Source organism: Vulpes vulpes, chromosome 13 (genome assembly GCF_048418805.1).
Source record: "Vulpes vulpes isolate BD-2025 chromosome 13, VulVul3, whole genome shotgun sequence".
Taxonomy (NCBI): domain Eukaryota; kingdom Metazoa; phylum Chordata; class Mammalia; order Carnivora; family Canidae; genus Vulpes; species Vulpes vulpes.
This window is the reverse complement of record NC_132792.1, coordinates 104,493,969-104,519,468: the sequence shown is the minus strand read 5'-3', so window position 1 is coordinate 104,519,468 and position 25,500 is coordinate 104,493,969. Positions and strand designations below refer to the sequence as shown.

The 25,500-nt window shown below is 35.7% G+C and overlaps 1 protein-coding gene across 12 annotated transcripts in view; it reads left to right on the top strand.

Moving 5' to 3' along the window:
• NOL4 (nucleolar protein 4) overlaps positions 1 to 25,500 on the top strand; it is a 391,120-nt gene that overhangs the window by 290,578 nt on the left and 75,042 nt on the right. For all 12 annotated transcript variants that reach the window (XM_025996936.2, XM_072732138.1, XM_025996935.2 and 9 more), the window contains one exon: positions 11,600 to 11,713. In XM_025996936.2, coding sequence (XP_025852721.1) covers positions 11,600 to 11,713 — 114 coding nt within the window. The remainder of the gene's footprint in view (positions 1 to 11,599; positions 11,714 to 25,500) is intronic.

Sequence of the window (25,500 nt, the reverse complement as noted above, 5' to 3'; positions counted from 1 at the left end):
CACTGTCTTTACAGAGGAAATTCCTCATTGTATTTGCCCCTGGATGACCCCAAAGCCTCTGTTCCCCCATCATTCAGCTTCTGTCACAATGTTGTTTCGTCAACCATCCCAAGGCTTCTATTTCCAATTTTCCTTTTCCATAGAGAGAGAAAAATTTCTTCTCTTCTGACTTAAAAAAACGTCCTCAAACTCAAAAAAACGTCCTCAAACTCAAAGAAAGTATTTCATCTCATGTCTCTTCTACAATCTGAGACCATCCTTCTTTGCCAAGTTTCCTGAAAGATTATTTTATACTCACAGATCATGCATATTACCATCAACTCTCCTGATGATCCCTCACATTCAGACTCTGGTTCTCACTACCCTATTGAATTGGTTCTTTAAAAGATCACATAGTCATGTGATCTTTGCACCAGATCCAAACATTGCATTCTCAGTGAAATCACCTCCATTTTCTTGAGGCTCTTGTTGCTCTCCCTTATTATTTACCTTTCCTTGCTTTTGACCACTTATGAAAATCCTGGGCTTGGCCATGTACTGTGTATTTCTGAATATACAGCTACTGAGGGCTGTTGTGTGGAAGCAGCTCTTCCCATAGAGTCCCAGTCATCTGCAGAGCTTTTGTATTTCATTTCCAAATGTCAGCCAGATGCTGGACAAATGTGTTGTTCTATCCGCACGGAACTCTTTGTATTCTCCACCATTCATACTCTCCACTGGTCTTTCACCTCATCTACCAAATCACCAGTAAATTCCTCTTGACTGGGCTTTTTCTGGTAATAGTGCCAACTAATGTCATTTACAGCAGTGCTCATAAACCCGGAATGAGACTGGATTCTTTCTTATATTTATGGTTTGCATCCTACCATTCACTGGATTCCGTTTATTCTTTCTTTGCTATGATTCTTGAATCAGTCTAATAATTTTGACTTTTGTGCAGCCCAGGTGGCTCAGCGTTTTAGTGCCACCTTCAGCCCAGGGTGTGATCCCTGAGACCAGGGATCGAGTCCCACATCAGGCTCCCTGCATGGAGCCTGCTTCTCCCTCTGCCTGTGTCTGTGCCTCTCTCTCTGTGTGTCTCTCATGAATAAATAAATAAAATCTTAAAAAAAATAATTTTGACTTTTATCATTAACCACTTTACTTCTAGTCCTTCATACTTCATACCTATACTCATACAGAATCCTAACTAGCCTATTTTTCATTTTATACTCCCCCCACCCTCTATTCCCAGGCAGGGACAGAACTAGGATTTGTGCCTGAAAGTTATAAAGTTGGAGCCTTTCATTAAAAGAAAAGTAATACACCATTATTAGCAAAAATTTAAGTAGAAGGATGAATATTTATTTCTAATTAGAAAAGATACTCTATCCCCAAAATTTTCAAAAACAGAAGTCTTGAAGATTCAAACCCTTCTCTCTGACCTCTCTTTAGACAATTTTCAGACACACTTACATTTAAATATTTCCCAATTTTCACATGGCTTTCCCCTCCCTATCCAGATACTTACAATATTCAGAAACTCTGTGAGTCCCATCCAGTTGAAAGGCCCTTGTGTCTAAATTTCATTGGCTATATGAGAAATCTGTCTTTGCTCCCGGAGTAGTCTTCCTTGATTCTGGCTTTGATGTCAAACTTTTGCCACATCAGAAAAAGTTCCGAGTTTCTTACGATAATCAAGTATGGCCTTTTGAAACTTAGAGGCCTAGGTTCAATTCCTGTACAACTTTGTGTGATGTTTCTGAATCTCCAATTTTCTAAAGGAGAGGACTGTTGGGGTATTATATGTGATAATGTATATGAAATATTTAGCATATGATCTGGCCTCTTTCTATCCTTTTTTTTTAAATTTTTTTTTAAATTTTTATTTATTTATGATAGTCACAGAGAGATAGAGAGAGAGGCAGAGACACAGGCAGAGGTAGAAGCAGGCTCCATGCACCGGGAGCCGGACGTGGGATTCGATCCCGAGTCTCCAGGATTGCGCCCTGGGCCAAAGGCAGGCGCCAAACTGCTGCGCCACCCAGGGATCCCTTTCTATCCTTTTTTTTTTTTCTAATATGTTCAATTCTTTCATTTCTCAACTTAAACTATCACACAGGATTTCTGGTACTTTTCTCCTCATATGCTCTTGTGGTCCACTGATTGTTCCTGACTCAGGGAAAATGAGTACTGTCCTCTCATTATTTACTAAATATATTAAGGTTGAAGAGTAATTAGAGTGTAAGGAATATAGCCAACATAGTTGTAAGACTTACTTATCACTGGATCTTTTAGTTTTAGCAAAATGTTGACCTAAGCCTCGTGGAGTACCCCTCATACACCGCACCCACCTTCCCTCTACAAATACACAAATACTGAGTAGAATATAATAACTTTTTAAATACCTAGCTGAGAGCAAAAGAAAGAGATGGAAATTTTCAGGCTATGAACTTGATAGGAAACCCATAACCAGAGTTATAAGCCCGTAATTTGATAGGGTAACAGGTTAGCAAGGTAGAAAAACTGAATGTAGGCCAAAGCAGGTCAGGGTTACAGTCCGAATGCCCACTTAAGTTCAAGTGATGGGGATTTCATAACTGGAGAGGAACAGGAACTGCCAACTATATAATAGCTGGGACTTGGAAAGGGTTACTCTCTTATGACAGGGGAATTGGAAACATCCATTTATAACTTCAAGAAATAAAATGACAGGCATTATAAGCATTAAAATTAAAACCTTCCTAGATGGGTTAAATAGGAGGTAGGATTCAGCCAAAGAGAAAAATCAATAATCTGGGATATAGACTATAGAAATTACTTCTAGAAAGAAAAAGGGAAATAAGAAAAAAGAACTTAAGATTGAAAACAGAATGATATAGATAGATCTAAAAGGTATTTCCTAAGAGAAATTAAAATAAGAACAATATTCAAACAGATGAGGAGAGTTTTTTAGAATTGAGTAGACCATTGAATCCTAAGAACAGAAAAATAGATGAGAATAGAGTAGTATAAATAAAAATAAATCTATACCTGTGTACATCCTAGTACAACTGCAGCAGACCCAAGAAATTCTTAAATGTCACAATGAACAAACAAGAGATGATCTAAAACAGAAAAACAGAACGACCACACCTCTTGTCCTCAAAATAGATGCCAGAAGACTGTCTACAAGGGACTAAGGAAGAAAAAAGTCTTGATTTTTCTTTCTTTCTTTTTCTTTTTCTTTTTTTTTTTTTGGCGAAATTGCTTTTAATTCACAAGTCAATGCCCAGCTAACCTCTGCTTCCAGAGTATGAAACAAAGAACTAGCTCAGACAATTTCCAAGGTTACCACTCACAGGCTGTATGGAAGAGCTGAAATGTCCTCCATGCAGAGGGAGGCTGAGCCCTGGGCAACAATGAAAAATTAGCAGCATTGGTGAGAAAATTTGAAGAAAAACACCTTGGATCTTGGTTCTTGGACCTGCTTTCTTTGCCAGTTGCTACTCATGGACTTGTATTCCTGAGCTTCAGTTTCCTCATGGAAGAATGGAAACAAATAGCTTTTACATCACACATGAAAACCAATGTCACTTGAAATAACAAATGTAAAAACTCCTACCCAATATAGTACCTAATATCTGAGGAACGTGATAAATTACAATATAATTTGAAACCGTGTTCCCTGGCTCCCTTTACTGGAAAACCCTCACTGCTCAACCTCTTCAACTAGTTGGAGGACTAAATCAAATATGTCTTTATCTACTTAGTCCTCACCTCTCACTAAAAGCAGCCCTAAATCTCTCTCTCTTCTGTGTGCAAATTGTACTTTGTGGTACATTTTTTGTAGTTTTATCCTGTCTTATATTGCTGTTATTTATATATTGGCCTTAGCTGCCTTATAAGAAGTTCTGTTCCTTGAGTACTATGCTGCTTACCTTGTTCATGTCTGTATCACTTATAGTGTTTTACACAGAGTGCAATTAATTGCTCATGAAAGCTGCTCAGTTCGTGTTCAATTCAACTGAATTGATATTGTCGAATGAAAGATGGATGAGTGAATGGACATTTACTAATGTGTTACTTTGTGGTAGAAATTACCTGGGAGATAAGCTAATTTTTATTGTGTTCTGTGTTTCACAGAATTCTGCACTTGGCATTTCAATTTTTAAAGTGACTGCTAACCCGAAATATAATAGTAAAAAAAAAAAAACTCTCTGAAGAAAAAGTTACATTACATTTAACTTTAACTCTTATTAACTCTTGAAATACTATTTTTGAAATATTTCGTAATGTTAACTGAATAGAATTTGTGTATGGTGTCAGGTTTCACAAATGAACTATTAGGGGCAGAGAGGCCATGATCAACAATAATCATAAGCACATCTATCACTTATTTTCAGAATTAAAAGATGTTTCCTGGTGGAGATTTAAGTAGGTAATCACTTCGTTAAAAATGATAATATATTATTTCAGTTGATAATTTAGTTTTTCTTATCTTGATCAAAGGTATTTTCAGATAGGATTAGCCAAACTGGGCTTCTGAGTATTAAAAATAAGATATTAAACCCTCATGTATTTGTGAAAGATCATTATTAAAGGCCAATAATGCTCTAAAATTACGGTAAAAGTGCATATCATTAACTCATAATTATTATCAAAGCTTGGATGAACATTAATTAGCATTTTTGTTGAAAACACATTTTCAATCTCCTTTTAAAGAGGTCAAGAGAATTTTCTCAAGAAACAGGCAAGTCCAGGGATTCACACATAGCTGGATCCATGGGGTCAGATGTTAGGGCTTCATGGCTCTCCTATTTCTTAACTATGCTTCCCTTGTGCATTAGCTTATATCTGAGACAAGTCCTTGCTACCTGTTATAAAATGATGCCATCAGTAGCTCTAAACTTCTCTCCCTAAAATTTACAATCCAAAAGACCCCTGGGTGACTCAGCAGTTTAGCACCTGCCTTCGGCCCAGGGCATGATCCTGGAGTCCAGGATCGAGTCCCACATCAGGCTCCCTGCATGGAGCCTGCTTCTCCCTCTGCCTATGTCTCTGCCTCTCTCTCTCCCTGTCTCTCATGAATAAATAAATAAAAATCTTTTTAAAAAATTTACAATTCAAGAACAATCTTCCAACTCTACATCCCCTTTTCCATGAAAAGACTTTGGTCCTATTTGGTTCATATGCCCATCCCTTGGATCGGCCACTGAAGTGAGCTCTCATGATGGTTCACACTAAGTCATGGCCAGGATCAGGTCAGTGAGGCTCTTTGATCATTATTTCTACCAAAACCATATAGGATGGGGGAAGAACAATTGAACTGTAATTTTTAGTCCACAGCCACAAGCCTTATCTGAAACCTTGGATCCTATGTGGTCCAAAATTCAGAACTTTTCAGATTTGAGGAATATAACACTTGCAACAGGGTCTGAGAAAACATCTAATATACAAATGTATTAGTATTCCTGCCATTAAAATATGAATATTCACAGAAAGTAGGAAAAAGAAAGATTGTAAGTATTCTCATCAGTTCTTTCGGCCAAATTGCCCCAAAGTTTCTGAAAAACTTTCCATTTATAACTATTAGCATTACAGAATTGCTGATAAATGGTTGCAAGTCTGTAATTAACATTATTGCATGTGTATTACACACCTCATGCTGCACATGTATTAGCTTGTAAACTATGATGGCAGAGACAGTATTGATACTGTTTATGTATTTGAACTTGGCACAGATTCTGACTTACAGTGCTCGTTAAATACATTTGTCGGCTACATAAGTGAAAATATTAGTGACTTTAATAAAAACTTTATCAGTGATTTTATCACTACCTCATCATGGAATTTTAACTATTCATGATATAAAGATTATTTTTCCCTTTCATAACTTACTGAATGAAAATTAGTTTTGCCATTTGTAAAAATAGAAATAATCGTACCTGGCATGGTGAGTGAGGCTCAGAGCGATTAAATCGCGAAAGTGGTCAGGCTGATTGCAAATAGCTGATTTCATAATAATATTCAGGTCAGTCACTTCATTGCTAAACTATGACTTTATTCCATTGATGTATACAAAGGAAGCTACTTGGTTTATAGAAGAGATCACAGAGGAGCCACAGCTTTCTACATACCTATAACAATTATCCCTTTAGGAGTAGATATATCTAGAATATGTATATGATCTAAGCTGCAGAATTTTTATATTATATGTTTTGTGAAGTAACACAATTAGGAAAAATAATCTTAGTGTAGGGTTCTGTCTAAACTGACTACTGAATCCTTTGCTTTACTTATTTTGAAAGAGCACATTCTATGTAGAATCTTGGGTAGATGTGTGGTTGTTCCCAATCTTGCCTCATTGCCTCATTTAATACTTGATTTAGTAATGCTTTCACCCTGGATTCTAGTAAGCCTTGTCACTAATAAGTACTATTAACCCATGAATAGAGTCTTTTTAAAAAGATTTTATTTATTTATTCATGAGACACACAGAGAGAGGCAAAGACACAAGCAGAGGGAGAAGCAGGCTCCCCACCTGGAGCCTGATGTGAGACTCGATCCCAGGACCCCGGGATCACGAACTAAGCTAAAGACAGATGCTCAACCACTGAGTCACTCAGGTGCCTCAACTCATGAATAGAGTCTTACAGTAATGATTTATTTTTACTTTTTAAAAATTGTAAAAAAACTCAGAGCTAGTAAAAGTATGGCAGAAGTTCAGAGGATGGTAACATTGTTTAGTTTTTAGTTTCAGACCCCAAAAATGGAATAGTTTGTTGATGTGGTGGTAAATTTTACATGTGTATATAAGGAAAAGTATGTTTATGCTGTGCCAATAGGAATCACATCTTAAGACCACAATTAAAATGTGACTTTTTCATCTCCAAAAGTTCCTTGTGACAGTTGAGCCATCTGTTTAATGAAACAACCACCACCAATTTGGTCATAGATAATTATTATAATAAGAGCAGTGCTAGGGAAAGATCAACTCTTCCCAGTTGAGGATGACAGTTAATTACAAAGAGATAATTAGTAAAGGTGATTAGCATTATCTCACCTCCAGGATCAGAAATAAGTAACAGATATAGAATAACAAATAGGATAAGAAATAAGGTAAGAAATAGGATAAGAAATAGGTAACAAATCTCACTGTAGGTATAGATCATGTGGAATGTATGATTATATACATCTTTGCATCATTATTTTAAAATCTTACAAGATATATACCAAGTAGTATATTTACTGAGCTGTATTCAACTGGAAGGAGAAGTTTTGTTTTTCATCAAGTAGGTGTTATTGAGTTCTACGCATTTGGGATTTTTTTTGTCAAAATATCCTTAAGTTATTACATGGAGGCTTTTGTGTTCTATGGCCACTTTTACTGATGTAAGAGGGACTTTTCATACTTGTTCCTGGTGGAATTCATAATGATATCTCTTAACACACTCTGCTAATTAACTGCCAGTAAGCCCGTAGCGTGGCAATATTAGAATTAGAATCAGCTCTGTGCTACCAAATATGGTGAAGGAAAAGAGAGTTCTGGCGAAGATGATTCTCAAAACTCACACTAAACAATAGCTTTAAATTCCTCTATGATAACATTGATGAGGAGCAAAATTGATTAATTTCCTTCTCATTAGCTTGGTTAAAGTACTTCTGAGCTGTGAAATAGATAAAAGCCAAATTATGGAGGAACAATAAACAAAAGACTTTCATCTTTCGTATCTTAGAGCAGGGCACAGCGTAACGGAGCCCTGTGTATAGTGAGGAGCATTGGCATTCATTATTGGCTCCTCAATATTAGAACCAAAGGGATTTTAACAGATTGCCTCACAGGAAAGCACGAACTCTGCCTGGCTCCTCATTCTCATTTTGGGCACAAGACTAAGCTTTTCTTATGTTTCATAGACAGTAATTTCTTGGCACTCCTGGTTTCTCCAACATGACATTCTTGTGATTTTATATTGCCTCCATTTAGAACATGTGACAGAACTGAGATATGTTACATTTATTTTTGTGCTATTAATGAAGAAAGGCTTTAAAGAATTAATAGGAAAATATATTAGGAGAATCTCAATCCCTTTAAGAGAACTTTAGTGAGATCCTAATATATTCCTTACTTAAGTGAAAAATAGAGTTAGCTGTAAATGGATTCCTCTGTAGGAGTGTGTAGTATTTAAGATTTCTAGCTTTGTTTAAACTTACTGCGACCTTCATTGTGAAATGAGAATATTTTTTTACTAGGAATTATTATTCCCACTTTATCATTGGACTTAGATATTAATCAAAGTGTTTCCACATCATAGCTGTGTGATCTTGGTCAAGTTATATAATTTTTCAGAATTTCAATTTATTTTTCCTCTAAATATGAATATTATAAATACTTTTCTCAAGGGTTGTTTGGAAAACTAAATTAGATAATGAATCTAAGCTTCTTGTATTAATGCTTGCCCATCCCAGCTAGTCAGTATGAGTTAGATACTAACATTTATCATCAAATTAAATTAGGGTGGTACTGGTTTTCTACTTAGAGGTACATTTTTTATTATGTACTTAAGATATAGTAAATACTTTGGAAAACACATGTATATTTCCTAATCCGTAATATAAATTTTATTCATTCTGCTTTCTTTTCAATGAGCATGTATTGATTGTAATACATACATGTAAAGGGTTAACTTTGGTCTGCTTATTGTTCAGTTGAGTGCAATGGGGTGTGTGTATAAGGATTTTTTTCTATAATATTTTATATTAATGATAAGTTATGTAAAAGTACTAAGTATACAACAGAATTTCGAGAGTGAAAGGATTGAGAATTGGGAGACATGAACCCTGGGTTCTACATCTAGTCAATCTGTCCTTTGGCAGATCATTTAACCTGAGTTTCAGTTTCTTCAAACTTTTCAGAAGAAATTTGTATTGAATGATTTCTAAGGCTATTTACAGTTCCCAAGTTATAGCTTTACCATAAATTCAAAACAACTCTATCTTCAAAATTATACTATTTAACTACTGGCAATATCTATCACATACCTTTGCTTCCACTTATTATTATTATTAATTTTTTTTGCCACTTTATAGGAAAGGATACGTGACTGCTTTATCTTGAGGTTGATTTTCTTTTCAAAATCTTGAAATATTAGGCTAGCCAGTGACCTTAAAAATGATCTAGCCCCACTCAGCCAGGACATTATTCTAGTTTCTAAGAAGACCAATTTCCTATAGCTGGAAAAGACCAAACGATCCCCATCATTTTCTTTGAAAAGGAAATTATATAAATTATCACGCTTAACAACTTTTACTGTTTTAGTAAAAGTTATTTCCCATCTTGTTTTTTTAAATGTTTTAAATGAAAGAAAATGCTAATTTTAATTACAGAAATATTTCACCTTTTGTTCTTCTATTCAAGAAACTTTTATGTGTTTAGGAAGGTATATGGTTATTACTTCAATTGAATCAGCTTAATAATGTTCCATAGCTTTATGTATTCCTAATTCTGAATGAAGATACCTGACAGAGAAAATAAAGATAATGAAGAGCAGAAATACATCTCTCTGAATTTCATGTGACTATCAATAATTGGATCAAGAAAAGAGAGACTACTGATGTCTTATTTAGATTGTTTTAATTCAGCCCCTAGAACCAGATGAAAGGTCTAATAATGTAGTTTATAATGATGTGAACTGTCACTTCTATTTGAATAATGTTAGCTACAATCAAATAATTTTTCTTTTTTCATAATAGAATGTTCTTCTTCTCATTTTTTTCTATAATGTCTTTGCCTCCCAAACATAATTCAATTGAGAAAAACAACACTGTGTACCTAATTTCCGTGTGGTTTATATTATAATTTTGAGCCGAGCTGTGACCAAAGCTTTGCTCTTTCATGAGACACTGATTTTGTGGCTTAATATAATTTTGGTTCTGAGCTAGATTATCTTATCCATACTCAGGGAAGTACAGAATGAAATGAAGAAGCCATATGGATTTTAAAATTATATTTACATCTTTATGACAATTTATTTTTTTCAATTTATTATTTATCTGATTTGATCCACCTCTCTGTTCCCAGCACACACTCCTAGCTTTCTAATTTCCTTCTCAAAATCCTGCTGCTACACTTACTTGCCGCCTCAGCGGCCTCTCTCTTTTCTTTCCTCTGCAAAAGTAACATTTCTAGTATCCTAATGCTTTATTGTCAAGGTTGTCTAGGCATCATTTTGGGTACCCCACAGGGTTAGCAGTGGAGACTGTACCCTTTACTGTTCCTACCTTATGTCTAAAGAGGTAGAAACATGAAGTTGTCTGAGACAGCTATAGAAATTGCTTCCTAGTTCAAGCAAGGTCAGAGCCTGGTCTCTTTTTACACTGTACAAATTCTGTTGAGGAGTATCTGTGCAAGTACTGATGGTCTGAATTTAGCTGTTCTTCAATATTGAGATATAAGCCCTCTGGTTCAATTTGTTGAAACACATTTTATATGCTAGAGTTAGCAAAATGAATGAAGTATCATAAAGGCATGCTCCTATTCACTTAGAAAAATGAGAAGGCCTTTATTAGGTCAGAAGCTTCTAGTAAATGGCATCCATACATATTTGAGATCGAGGCTTTGAAAACTCGAAAGTGCCATATCACTACATAGGCTAGCTTCCCAAAGGACATTTTTATTTTGTAATTTCATATTTTGCTATATTATCTGGTTTAATTATCATGTTATTTCTTATCTATCATTTGCTTATCTTCATTAAAAAACTGTTCAATATCATTAAGCACTTCATCTTTCAGTTTGATGATTTTGGATGTAATTATGGGAAAAGAAAATGGAAAACTTTTCTGATTATCACAAATGATATGGAGAGTTGCAAACAATTTGAAATTAATTACAAGCTTAGTGGGGGGGGTAATTAGCTTCTGTATGGGCTACATAGAAGATAGATTTCTAACATGTATCTATTAAATTAATATATATTAGCTCCTATTTCATCAATAAAACATGTAGGTACACATAACGCTCGTATCAAAACATCAAACTTGTATTATATCAAAATTATTTCAGGACTGAGTTTTCAGTTTGTATGTAAGCTAAAATATTTTTTTTTGTCATTCCCAAGCTAGTTGGTTCTTTTTTTTAAGCTAAAATAATTTTAGAAGATTTTAATCATACCAATAATGTCACAACTTCAACTGTAAATATTCATATTTCATATTAAAAATGTTTGACATGGTCTGAGTGTCTGTCAGTTTTTCCAGCTATGTTTCAGCCTTGTCACTTGATTTTGTTTTGTTGTGCATCGTCATGTGTTACGAAAGAATTAAAGCAACTTCTATTATTTGCAAAACCCAGTCAGCATTTTGTCACTGCCTATTCAAACTCCAGCTTAATGGCCCAGACTAACTATTTGTGACAATGGAGCTATGGGAATGAGTGATGGATCTGTGTAACAGCTGTAGCTTTAACCTCTAACTAGCTTTCATTTTTCATCTTTGCAATTTCCATCTCCTGTTTTTATTGAAATAAGTTCAGTTGAAATACATGGATTTTCCTGCACATCCTGTGAGCTCCTCTGAGAATAGCATTGGTCTGTTAATAATTTTTCATGTTTCTCTCTCTCTCTCTCTCTTTTTTTTTTAGTCTCGACCTATTCCTTCCCACCTTACTTCAGCAGTTGCAGAGAGTATCTTGGCTTCAGCCTGTGAGAGTGAGAGCAGAAATGCAGCCAAGAGGATGCGTCTGGATAGACAGCAGGTACTGAGGAGCCTTGGGGGCTGGTGTGCACCCATGATAGAAAACAAATACAGTTCATTAGCCTGACTTACGTAGAAGAGCATGAAACTTTTGAATGGAATTTTGAAGCGCACCAAGATATGTTTTTTTGTGTCTTTATGAGATGAATTTGAACTTGAAAATGCATGTTCATGAGATCAGTGGACATCCATCAAATTTTCTGTGGTGAAAAATGGCCAATTGTAAAGTTAATGAGTCGGAATTCTGCATAGTATCCAATTCACAGGCTGATTGCTTATTTAAGTAAGTGGTTCTAACTGATCATTGACTATAGTCTTGTAATTGTACCTGATTGTTTATGATAGTGACAGGGTGTATTCATTTTGAATGAACATGAACCTTTCTTAAATCGCCTCTGGTTTGCTGCTAAGTGTCAGTATTGTTCTGGGCGTGGTGAAAGCAAGGACTCTGAAAGACTAGAAAGCCATAAAAATGGGGATATAAAATAATGAAAATGTATGTCCTGGGCTTGCTTCCTCATTAATGAACCATTTGCTGTATATCCATTAAGTATCATTTTTCTCTGTCTCTTTTCTAAGGAATGTACCCCAGGTGGTGTGGACGTGTGCATTTTTTGTTTATTTGTTTGATTCAGTTTTCCCTTGGCTTATCTGCATTGTGTGTTGCCCCTTCTCTGATCTGGAATGCCTTTCTCTGTCTTTTTTTTTTCTCTCTAGCCCTCCTAACTATCCATAATAAAGTGCTAAATTATAATACATGACATTCAATGCTACACATACAAGTATACTGTATTCTGACTTTTAAGTTATTTTTACAACAAATGATCTGGTGCTTCATATCTTTCATTAAGTTGGGAATGAGAAGATCAAATTGTTAGTCTACTTTTGTTTTTCCTGGGAGCCAATGAGCTTTGAAGAAAAATAGAAAAAAATTGTTTCCATTCCAGGACCAAAATATGTAAAAGTGTTTCATAGTGGCATTATTTAAAAATTTTCTGTGTTTATTGTCAGTGTGATATGTGCTAATAATTCTAAACAATGCAAAAGATGAAGCCTTTAATTTTTTTGAATGTAGCATTTGCCTCAGATGACATGTATATGAAAATACTTATTTTGAGTTTGTTAATCATTCTTGGCCAACAGTATTTATTCATGTATACATGTCCTCAGTGAGACTCTATTTATTATTATAAGTCTAGAATTTATCTTGCTTGAAACAAGTCAGAGCACTATACAAAATACCATGTAGCAGTGATTGAAATGGTATATTCTGGAGTTAAATACGTCTGGTTTTGATTCTCAGCCCTGCCCTTTCTAGTTGTGTGCCCTTCAGAAAGCTGCTCCATTCTCTGTGCCTCAGTTTCTTCATGGGCACAATAACAATAACAATAACAGTTCTAGTCCTATAGTGTTGTCATGAGAATGAGATTTATTATATTTAAGTACTTAGCCTGGCGTATACTATGCATCAATAAATTCAGCCTAGAAAAGAAGATTTTAACTCATGTTCTGTCATTGCCTTGGCATCAGTAAAACTAGAAAGAGGCACTAATGGGAGTATCTCAGATACAGGAGTTTTGAAGTCAGACTAAGTCTATTTGAGAAAAGATCATAATTCTAGAAACTGGAGTGAGAATTCTGAGATTGAATGTACTCTATTGGTTGTTATCTTGCCATATATCCCACCCTAGTCTACACTCTAGAATGGTATCAGTCATATATACAGTTGTTATGAAAATTAAATGTCTCATTCATGTTATGAACTATGTATGATATCACTCTACAGTATCCCCAAAAGCTGGTCATTCATCTATTGATGGATAGATATCTATAAGAGGATACAAATATTAAATTCATAGATTTGTTTTGAGAATTTAATAAGGCAAGGCATATGAAAGCATTGTTCATTTAATAAGTTTATGTATTGCCAGAATACTACTATAGTCACCATTTGCTTGAATATCTAAAGTGGTAGGAAAATCTCATCTCTAGTAGTACTAACACTCTACTATTTACTAACACATGCTTCCCACTTTCAGAGAGCTATAACATTTTGACAGTCCTTAAACTGAGATCAAATTTGCTTCCTAGAGCTTCCTTCTACCCATTGAAGAAAAATGGCTAGCAATAACGAGGAGAATGACTTCTTACTTCTGCCCAGGGAGTAGGTGCTGGGAATAGGTGGTGACCAATTACCTGTTTCCTTTTCCTGTCCTCATACATATCAGTCATTTATTGCAAAATTCTGAGAATAGGGGATGTCCAATATCTCCTTCCACATAGAAATGTTCTTTCCAGACTTTAAACGTGTTCAGTGAGCTTGGGATTTATGGGGGAATATGGAACAAATGCTTTAAAAAATACATGCTACGATTTACTGGAAACCTAATAGGCACTTAGTAGACTTTTTTTTTTTTCCTTCAGTAATTGCATCCACCCAGTGAGAAGCAGATATTTTTATTCTCATGTCCCTGTAAGGAACCTGAGGTTCAGAGAATAGAGATTATTTGTATAGGGTCATCCAGCTACATGAGCAAATCAGACTACAAGTTTCTATTATGAGAGGCTGACACTTGAGATCTCTGTATAATCCTATGCCTTTCACTGAGACATTCACTGAGGGAAAACCCATGTCCTGGAACACTCTTAGGACTCATATCATTTGTGCCTCTGTTCATAATGTTTTTGACAGTGCACTTTTCTGTTGGAAAACAATCTGTTTTATTCACAAAGATACTTTCACTCTCTCATAACTAGTAAACCAGGCTTCTCCAGTAAGCAAGTTATTTCCAGCAGGGCATTTTTGTCTCCATATCAGCTATTCTCACTTCATCTGAAAAATGAGTTATGCGCTATGAACACAGGTTTAGTGTTTATTTAGCATTTTAAAATAAATAATATATTACACATAGATATTTAAAAATATCTAGATTATTTCTTCTTAACATAAATTCTGTAGATTTCATTTGGCATGCCACACAAAGACTTCTACCAAGTGATTTTGCACTTCCAACCAAAGCATGCAGATGGGACAGCACTCTCCTAGTTAGATCTAAACCCTCTTTACCCAAGTAGAGACAGCAAGGATTCTTTGGGTTGTTGGCATTGAGATCATTCCTTTCTGCACACATTCTTAGCCCAACTCACCATTCGTAGTATTTGCTGGTGATTCAGATTCTTTATCATGCCCCTGCTATTCTGTAGGTGCATGAAAGTTCAAGAACTGGACAGCTAAATGTGGACTTTTAAGTCCTATAGCTGAGTGCTTGTTGCCAGTGGTTGGCCACATGTAGAATGATAATTATGTATGTCCTTCAGAGTTTATGAAGCTTGATGAATTAATTGGATTTTATAAAGCTGTTTGAGCTATGAACATGAAAGGTATTATGGATGTGTTAAATACTTTATTTCATATGCCCACCTTGTACCACAGTCCAGAGGAGACTTGTTATTATGCAGCCTGAGCCCTGGAGCAAGCCAGTGGCAAGGACAGGAGCCTACTGTTTTATCAAGAATCAGATTTCACAGAACTGAGGTCAACCCTCAGTGCATTATAGAATATAGTCAGCATTTCTTTTCTTGTAACAGGAAAATCTGGAATTTTTATGGTAACTAGGAAAGTCTTCCTCGCTCTAACGATGAAAAAAAAAATAAAATGGGCAAAGTCAGACTTCACTTTTCTATGCTATAGCTTGAATTAATCTTTTTCTCTATCTTTATTACTTTTTCCTTAAAGAGATTTTTTTTAATGCTCTTGGTTACAATCCATCTAAATAGAGAGACAAAAGCAGAAAGTGAGAGATGAGAACCAGCGACTTGGTGGTGACTTGTTACCCATGGGCGTGTTTTTTTTTTTTTTTTTTTTTTTTTTTTGCTGTTTTTAAGGGATAACATATGTTTTATTCCTGGCTTACTGACTTATAAACTTCAGGAATTTCTGAATAATGTGTTTCTGAATAATGTGAGTTTCTTTGGTTTCTCTTCTCTATCCTTAGTTCTTTAAGTTAAATTAGTTTATAGTGCCTAGGTGGGAATCACATAGAGCCAAGAGTCAAGGGCTTCCACAGCATAGTACAACAGATACAGCCCTTGTGAAGGACAACGCAGTACAACTTTGCAAAGTGACAGTTTTTGCGGTGACTGGGAGAGATGACAAATCAATGGTAGGTTGTAATGTGAACTCTTGGATTCTTTTTTTTTTTTTAGATTTTATTTATTTATTTATGAGAGACAGAGAGTAGAGAGAGACACAGGCAGAGAAAGAAGCAGGCTCCATGCAGGGAGCCTGATGTGGGACTCAAACCTGGGTCTCTAAGATCACAACCTGGGCTGAAGGCAGCGTTAAACTGCTGAGCCACCCGGGCTGCCTGAACTCTTTGATTCTATTGAGAAAAAAAGAAAACCCCAAGAAAGGGAAAGGAGAAATGGCATGTTAGTTCCTTGTAATATAGTAAAAGGAGACAAATCAAGGGAAAAAATACTAAAACTGGTGTGTTGCAGAATTAGAAAAGAAAAATCACAAAATTAATTAATTAATTATTATTATTATTATTATTATTATTTAAAGAAGAATCACTGGTAGTAAACTAGCATGAAACCACCAGCCAGGACCCAAAACTATTTGATAAGTCCAGAGTTGCTACTACTCTGTTTTCTTTAGCAGTGGTGGTTGCCCTGCAACCTGGGTCTCTTCATGATCCATCGGGTGTCCTGTTAGGGTACTAATGAGAGGGCATTTTATTAAAAGAAATGTAATCATAGGTACAAAGGTTGAAAACATAGCTGTGTAAGCATGGTGTCAGTTTTCTTATAGACTTTGTAGTTTGTCAAGGACATTTTTTAAAACCAGCCAAAACACTGTGGTCAAGACTTCGTTTTCAAGACAGGCGGCTTTTCTATCATATTTCATCCTCTACAATTGCATGTTCTTTTGATACCACTTATAAACTTTAACAGATGCACAAACTGAAAGCAACATTCTTCAATAGGATTTTCTGCTTACATTGAAGCAATGTGCTGCTAACAGAGATGGGGATGTGGCTTGAAACCTTTCTGTGCCCTTGCAGCCCACACCCCTGGGCTCTCATTCTCAATCATCTTCAACTTCTACTCTCAGATTTTTTCTTTCTTTTATTCAGTATTTTAGGGAAAACCTGACATCTTTGACTCTTTCAACATATGTTTCAGCATGACCCTTTCATCCAAAGAAGAAAATATACTATATAAGAACAACAAAGGGCCATAGAGGGTAGTTCTTGGATTACATTGTATTTCCTTTGTAACATGCACAATTTAAAACTACTTAGATAGAATAAACTTCTCAGGTCATCTCACTATATGGGGCATTATTTTCCTCCTTGGTAAGAATATTAATAATAGCATCAGAAGTATGTATGGATGCAGTAGTGTGTGAGGTGTTTTACAAGCCTATTTTATGTCACTGTCATGACTTTTTATGAAATGGGGAAACTGAGGCTTCAGGGAGTAACTTCTCCCAAGGGTACAGAGTTGTTCAGGATGGAGCTCTGCTTTGATCCAATCTTCGTACTTTTTAACATCACTGATTCCACATAAAGTCGCCAAAGCAGCAGCAGCTCCAACTGTCATCTGCTATATGTGTGTGGTGGCAGCTCACAGCATTCAGTGACACGAACTTTCTAAATGGTGAAAAACTATTGGTTAAGTTCCAAATGCTGCATAGTACAATATTGCCTTGATTTGCATAGTAGCGATATGCCTGAAATAATTCAATATATATTTAAAAGCATGCATAAACACTTTGTGTTTATACCTAAAGTCAACTTTTAGGGTCAGATAATTGTATGTAGGCTTTTGCCTACAAATATATATGTATTTGTACATATTTGTATGTACAAATATATATATATATATATATATATATATATATATATATATATATATATATCCAGCAGGACTTTTTAAAATTCACATGGGAACAGAGACAATTTAGTCATTTGAGACTGCCTAGAGCATGTCAGAGCTTCTAGTAAACTGGTCCCTCTCCCACTTCATGCCTGTGTCACCTGCTATGTATTTTCCCAATGTCCCCTGTGAGTGGTTGGTAACACTCTCTCTAAAAAGTGCTGCTACGGGTAGGAAATATCAGAAAGGGAGACAGAACATGGAAGACTCCTAACTCTGGGAAACGAACTAGGGGTGGTGGAAGAGGAGGAGGGCGGGGGGTGAGGGTGACTGGGTGGCGGGCACTGAGGGAGGCACTTGACGGGATGAGCACTGGGTGTTATTCTGTATGTTGGCAAATTGAATACCAATAAAAAATAAATTTATTATAAATAAATAAATAAATAAATAAATAAATATAAAAGGCAACATAAAAAAAAAAAAAGAAGAAGAAGAAGAAGAAGAAGCACTGCTATGGGGAGAATCCCTGGGTGGCTCAGAGGTTTAGCACCTGCCTTAGGCCCAGGGCTTGGTCCTGGAGTCCCAGGATTGAGTTCCACATCAGGCTCTCTGCATGAAGCCTGCTTCTCCCTCTGTCTGTGTCTCTGCCTCTCTCTCTCTCTCTCTGTCTCTCAAGAATAAGTAAATAAAATTAAAAAAAAAAAAAAAGAAGAAGAAGCACTGCTATGGATGGAGTAGTCTAGGATTTGTGAATAGGAATGGGAATCATAAATTATGAGATCCATTCCTTGATAGTGAACTCATAACTCTGTTACTCCAACTTGAAAAGATGACCTTGAGCTTCAAAATCCGCAAGTTTCCCATGGGCTTTGCAATTATCATAGTAAATGAATTTTCCCTCCATCCTTTTCTCCTTCCTTTTACGTTTTGTTTTTATATTCGCTAGGACCTGGAAATAAAAATTGCATAGTTCAGATAAAAATAACTTCACTGGGTCCTTTGATTTACTTTTATGTCTTTGCAAGGATGAGGCAATTAAGTATCAATGGCCCTTTCAATTATGCCCTCAGTCAAAAAACCAAGCCATGTGTGATTTCTAATTCCAGTTTTATTCTTGTAGTACAGTTCCACTTAGTATTCATCAATTCAACTATTTTAAGGTCTCTCCCAAAATTACATTTCTATTCTTTCTAATTTTGAAGTCACCATTATGTTAGATATTTATAACAGGGATGCCACAACATCCAACACTTTGCTACAAATAGAATGCCACAAAAAGATAAGGCTCCGTGGTCTTCAGGTTTCATCAGTTTTAATCATCCATAAATATGCTGTTTGCATGCTCACCATTGGAGGGCATGACTTGGCAACTCTTCTCTTTCTGGAATGGGTGTACACTGAACTATCTGCTTACATCATCCCTTTTTTTTGTTTGTTTTTGTTTTGTTTTTTGTTTTGTTTTGCTTACATCATCTCTTAAATGCCTGGCAATGTGTAGGAAGTCATCATATTCTAAAGGAATATAGGGAAATAGCTAACATAGTGGATACCAAAACATGACCTTAAATTCATGAGCACCAAGGAATAAACCAACTAGTAAGCCAATCCAGAGAAACTAGATCACAAACATTCTCACTATTGCAAACCTACCATCATACTTTCATTAAACCAGAACAGACTCTGGGACTAGGTATAATCACATTTTTAAATAATAAAAATATAGATATGTTGTACGTTACCTTACATTTTTGTAAAAATATTGAAGCTTTATAAGCATAAAAACAAAGGAAAAGTAAAGATATATACCAAAATAAAATGGTTTAAAATTACATGAAATATCCCTTATGGATAATTATAATGCATTTTTACCATTCCAATTTAGAAGTTTGAGCTTATGTACACATTATATAATATTTGAAAAACAGGGTTAAAATAATTTTCCTGGAATTTTTATTTGCTCTGTGGGAAAGAATACTTGACCTGAATTCTGTTGATATTTTGTGAGCAAAATAATTAGCTTTATGAATTTGTATTCTTTCAGCATTAGTTAATGCAGCTGGGCCTCAAATATGAATTAATTCCAACTTGAGTTTTTACAAGATATCTTTTTAATGGATTTTAGAAGTTTAAAACTTTTTCCATGAGTTTTTCACTTCTCTGGGCAGTTCCTTAAAAATTCCGTTTATCTCTATCAACAAAGAACATGATTAATAGAAGAAAATTGCTTGTAAATAAGCCCTAAAGTGGTTTGCTTATCTTAGCAAATATTCATCATATAGAAGATGTTTTACAGAGGCCATGAAACAAGTAAGGAGAGGGAAACCTCTACTGAGAATTTACTAAGTCTGGATTTATTTGGTTCTTTGTAGATAGGAATTTCTTTGTTTCTGGCCATATTGCTGCTGAGCATGGGTATTGTTATTCTCAATTTATGGATAGATAAGGCATAATATTATTCCTCAAGAAACTCACATTCCATTAAAGATAAGTGAAATTAGCATGGCAAATAAAATTATAAGGGGGTGATCAGATTGTTGTGAAAGCAAAGGGACAATGCTCCTAATTCTGCCTAGGGAACCCAGGAGGGCTTCTCAGAGGAGACACTATCAGATTTGGACCTTGGGAAGTAAAGGTGATTTTGACAAAAAAGCTTGAGGATAGGCAGCCCGGGTGGCTCAGCGGTTTAGTGCTGCCTTCAGCCCAAGGCGTGATTCTGGAGACCAGGGATCGAGTCCCACGTTGGGCTCTCTGCATGGAGCCTGCTTCTCCCTCTGCCTGTGTCTGTGCCTCTCTGTCTCTGTCTCTCTCTCTCTTTCTCTGTTTCTCTCTCTGTGTGACTCATGAATAAATAAATAACATCTTTAAAAAGTAAAAAAAAGCTTGAGGATGATATTCCAGACACATGGAACATCTTTACACGTGAAAGCCTCTTGAGTATTAAATACTGCCATCTCCTGTGAAGGAAACAAGATTCCTGGGAAAAAGGAAAAGGAAAGTATTGGGCATGAGGGTTTAAACTAGATTGTGTAGGTGCTTTATGTGGTGTTATTTGGACTTTAAATACATGCCAGAGAGGAGTGGGAAGGAGAGTAAAATGTTTTATTTTTAGGAGGCTTCAGAAGCCTACGAACAAGGGAGTGTTGATGAGACGCTGGGGCAAACGTGGGGTCTTGATCCAGCAAGGAATTACTTTACTTATCACCTGTTATTTCAAACGTGCCATTTAAATGAGATGATATGTAAAGCTAAGTATATGCCAAAGTGATTATGAAGATGAATCAGCTATAAAATAATCATATGGTTACAGGGCATTTCTACGTTAACCACGAGTCTTGGGTATGCCTGCCCTTCCGCGCCACATTACCTCAGCTAATTTGGAATCAAAGATTATTATTTTCGTAGAGTTTCCATTTATGTAATTATACATAAAGATTATTGTTCTGTCTAAAGACCTTTTCATCTTTTTCTTTTTATGAGGTCTTAAAAAACTGACATTGTAGTTTTTCATCAATGAGTTTTTTATTATTTTCTTAAATTGGGAATATGGTTACTTCTGTAGAAGATTTTTCCTTAGTGTACATGTTTTCCTTATGTAATAGTCTATCAATTTACATCTGTGTAGTGGTGCATAGGATATCATTTTGTTGGCCCCTTATAATATTGTGAAGCATGTGAATCAAATGATTTCCTTCTTCTATGGATGGGAAATATGAAGCTGAGAACTTTTATTCCTGTTGGGTGATATCTATTGGGTTGTCTTTTTTTTTTTTTTTTTTAATTCATTCTACTTTACTATTTGATTTTCTGGCTTCATTGAGAATTCTCCCACATTTTTATAGAAATCATTTCTTTTTAAATTTTTAGGTACATCTTTGGCTTAGGATGTTATTAGTTTCTGGATAAATGTCAGGATATGAGTAGGTGGTTTGAATTCAGACAGAGTAATTCACATGATATGTTTATACACTTTTTGATGCCAAAGGCAGGGAAACATATGGTTTACTGAGCTCTCCATGAATATAGCATTTATGTTAATATTTATCTTAAAATGGATTATTTTTAGGCTTAGTAGATAAATGAAAAGTCTGACATTAGGTTTATGCCAAATGTGTTCATTTTTATAATTTATTTCTCATAATCTATTCATTCTTTGTCCTCTCTTTTCTCTTTAACCACTTTAAAACCCACTAGTTACCCTGAAGCAACAATATTGTGTGTATTTGTGAAATTTAGCCATAGTCACAAATTTATTATGAAATTAGATAATGTAATAACTTGACAAATTGGACTAAGCCTCCTAAAGAGATTTATGATGTTTGGCATGACTCACATGGTAAATACAATGAGACCAGTGGCCTCAAGAACCACATTTTTCTCTCAGTACCTCAGCACTTTGGGAAGTGGGGGTTTCTGCAGAACTGATTATTTTGGGTAGTTGAATATTACGCTTCATTAAGGATGGTTTTATTTTTGTTTCTCATTTCATTTATTTTGCTTTCATTTCGTTCTAAACTTTCAATGCATCTTCATTTCATGACAAAAGTCTTCTGATCATCAATTTTAACCATGGATTTAGTTATTATTCTTTCCTAAAGATTGGGCATTTCTGATATTAGAGCCTCAGCTATAGGCATAGGTACTGCAGAACAGGTGATAAAACAAGTGATCCTATAAAGTCTGTCTTAGAGAGAACCCCCAAGGCAGGTCAACTTGCTTTCTTGGTAATTTACCTCTTTCTCATAATGGTGAAAGGATCCTGGATTTCTGGTAGCCTTGCCAGTGAAGTTGATCTTTATTGATCAGTTTTGCTCAGATGGATCAATCTTATAAGTTTTTCATCCTCAGGAAGATACCCCATCTTTCCCATGCTACCAGTGTTCTTTGCCTTGTTAACATTATTATTATTTGTTTTTTTGTTTGTTTTTTGTTTTGTTTTGTTTTGTTTTGTTTTGTTTTGTTTTTGCTTTAACGACCCAGTGGCTTCTAGATATCTCCAGGACATGTCTGTATTTGCTCTCATTTACACTCTGTTAATGGGATATATGAGGGACTACCTCTCAGTTTTAGGAGTTTATGCAAACCTATTTTCTAAGAGCCCTTACCCACGATCTTTCACCAGGAGAAAAATGATGCTTATATAGATCAAAAACCAAGTCCCATTTATTTTCAAGTTCTTTTGACTTGAATGCAATCTTTTGCCTTGAATGCAAACAAGATCAAAATAACACTTTAAATGATACAGTTATGTTGAAAGCCTAGTGATTTTCCTACATGAAGAACAAACCTCTCATTAAATCACTTCTCTAGTAACATTCCATGTTCTTATTTTTCTTGGTTTTAGTGCTAGTTTTTATACATAAGGAAACATAATTGCACAGTCTGGTCCTAATACTCAAGAACACACAGCAAACTCCAACACATTGGGGGTGACTGGGTGGCTCCGTTGGTTAAGCATCTGCCTTGGCTCAGGTCCTGATCTCAGCATCCTGGGATCCAGCCTTGCATTTTGCTCCCACTCAGCACTTCTCCTTTCCCTCTGCCTGCTACTCCCCTCACTTATGTGCTGGCTTTCTCTCTCTCTCTCTCTCTCTCTCTCTCTCTCTCTCTCAAACAAATAAATGAAAACCTTAAAAAAGAAGTCCAGCACATGACACAGAAGTCACCCTTTTCATATCTTACATTTGTGTTTCATCTCCTGCTCCAAAACCTTCTACGAATTTAAGTGAGATTTAATAGAAGTCCTGGTTCTGAGTTCTGGAAAGTGGGGAGAGAACAAAGCTACAGAGAGGGCGATCATAGCTGTAACTATAAGCTTAAATAATAAAATTAGGTAGATATAAGTGAAAAGTTTATCTGAATCCCAAAGGCATTATGATTTCTTTCAAAAAACAGCAAGTAAAGTAAAGCTTTTTACTATGCCAGTGTCTTTCCTCTTGGTTATTTATCTTTGCTACATGATTACCTTCAGACGAGGGGACCTGAGAAGTTAGAGACAGAAGGTTGGCTTTAATTCAAGTGTTAGAAAATAGAGTCTGTAGAATGAGAAGCAGGGGGTGTTTTAAGTACATGTGTGGCATCTACACAGTCACTATACTTGGGGATTGCTAACATACAACTTTTCAGAAGAGCCTCTTTTTTCAAGTTATCAATTTTTCATTTTTGCTATGTGACATATTAGACTCATTTTAAAGAGAGCTCCAGGGACGCCTGGTGGCTCAGTGGTTGAGCGTCTGCCTCTGGCCCAGGGCCTGATCCCCAGAGTCCTGGGATCGAGTCCCGCATCAGGGTCCCCGCAGGGAGCCTACTTCTCCCTCTGCCTGTGTCTCTGCCTCTCTCTCTCTCTCTCTCTCTGTCTCTCATGAATAAATAAATAAAATCTTAAAAAAAAAAAAAGAGAGCTTCAGAGAACGTGGTAGACCACTTAGTTCAGTGAATTTATTTTATAAAAGAAGCAAGCCTGAGAAATTGATTTTTAGTTTAGTTTTTCTTTTGTTCCTCTTTTCTATCTTTCTTCCTTTCTTTAGTAACTTTTCCCTAGTTCTATAAAGTGGAATTTCTCTTTAAAAAGAAAAAAAGACCAATACAGTAAAAAGAATTTAGCTTCATTTTTATTTCAGGGTAATGTTCTGAGTAATGAAAATCAGAATGCTTCATAAATTTCAACTCTTAATGCCATCACACATTCATAACATGGAAGAATTTGAATACTACTTTAGATGTGGAACTCAGAAGGTCACATTAGTTTAATTCAGTTGCATTTTTCTACCCTTTATGGTTGTCTATGAAGCAAGTTTGAGAAGTCCAATGGAGCTGTCAAGCTTTGTATGTCTCCATGTGTGTGAGGAACATTTCCTTTCTAGGGGACTGCCTAGTTCTTGGTGTACTTTCTTAGATTCTTTATAAAGGATCTACATGTGAGGATACTTTCTGTTTCTCTTTACATTAGTTTTGTAAACCGCTATTTGATAGTTCTTATTCTAAGAACCAAGTCTGTTGAAACCACTTTATATACTCAGATTCAGGTTTCAATTTCAAGCTCTTTAACATGCCAAGTGTCATCCCCACTATATTTGGGAGATAAATCAGTACGTGTGTGGGGAAAAACATCACCCATAATCATACTAATGTTTGTGTGTTTTTTTAAGCCTTCATGTTGAATCCGCATACATTTTTCTCATTTAACTTTTCCCCAAAACTCAGTGAGGTAAATACATCATTACTATTGTTCATGGCTGAAAATTACATGAATAAGTGCAGCCCCTCATTGTTACCCCATTTTCTTCCTATATGCATGAAATTTTGAGGATTTAAGGGTATGTGAATGGAAAGCAGGATTCTCAATGCTTTAAACACACCATAAATCTTTCCCAAGTGTCTTTGCCTAGGCTGTTCATCTTGTCCAGGTCCGACTTGTGCCCATCCCACAGGCATCTGATTTAAGAAACATCTCCTGGCTTAAATCAGCCCACAAAACTAAGTCCTTTTCCTCTTCTCTTTGTAGCAACAACTATCAGTCCAACATATTGTACCACTTGATTACCTCCTACCCAGCTAACACTGGAATGACCTCCAGATGGGTTTTTGGAATATTGACTCTGAAGTTAAGTGTCTCTCTGTAGGATTAAAACAGCTTTGGCTTTTCATCATTTTGAGCCTCAGGGATATACCTAATTATATACTGGGTTGAGGTTAGGCACTAAATAATTATCTATATGATCTTGATGTAGCATGGCAAAAAGCTCAGTTTTAGGGAAGGAAAGAGCCTTTTTTTTTTTTAAAGCTTTTTGGACCTTTATATCTTAATTTTTTTTAAGATTTTATTTTATTTATTTATGACAGACACACAGAGAGAGAGAGAGAAGCAGAGACACAGGCAGAGGGAGAAGCAGGCTCCATGCAGGGACC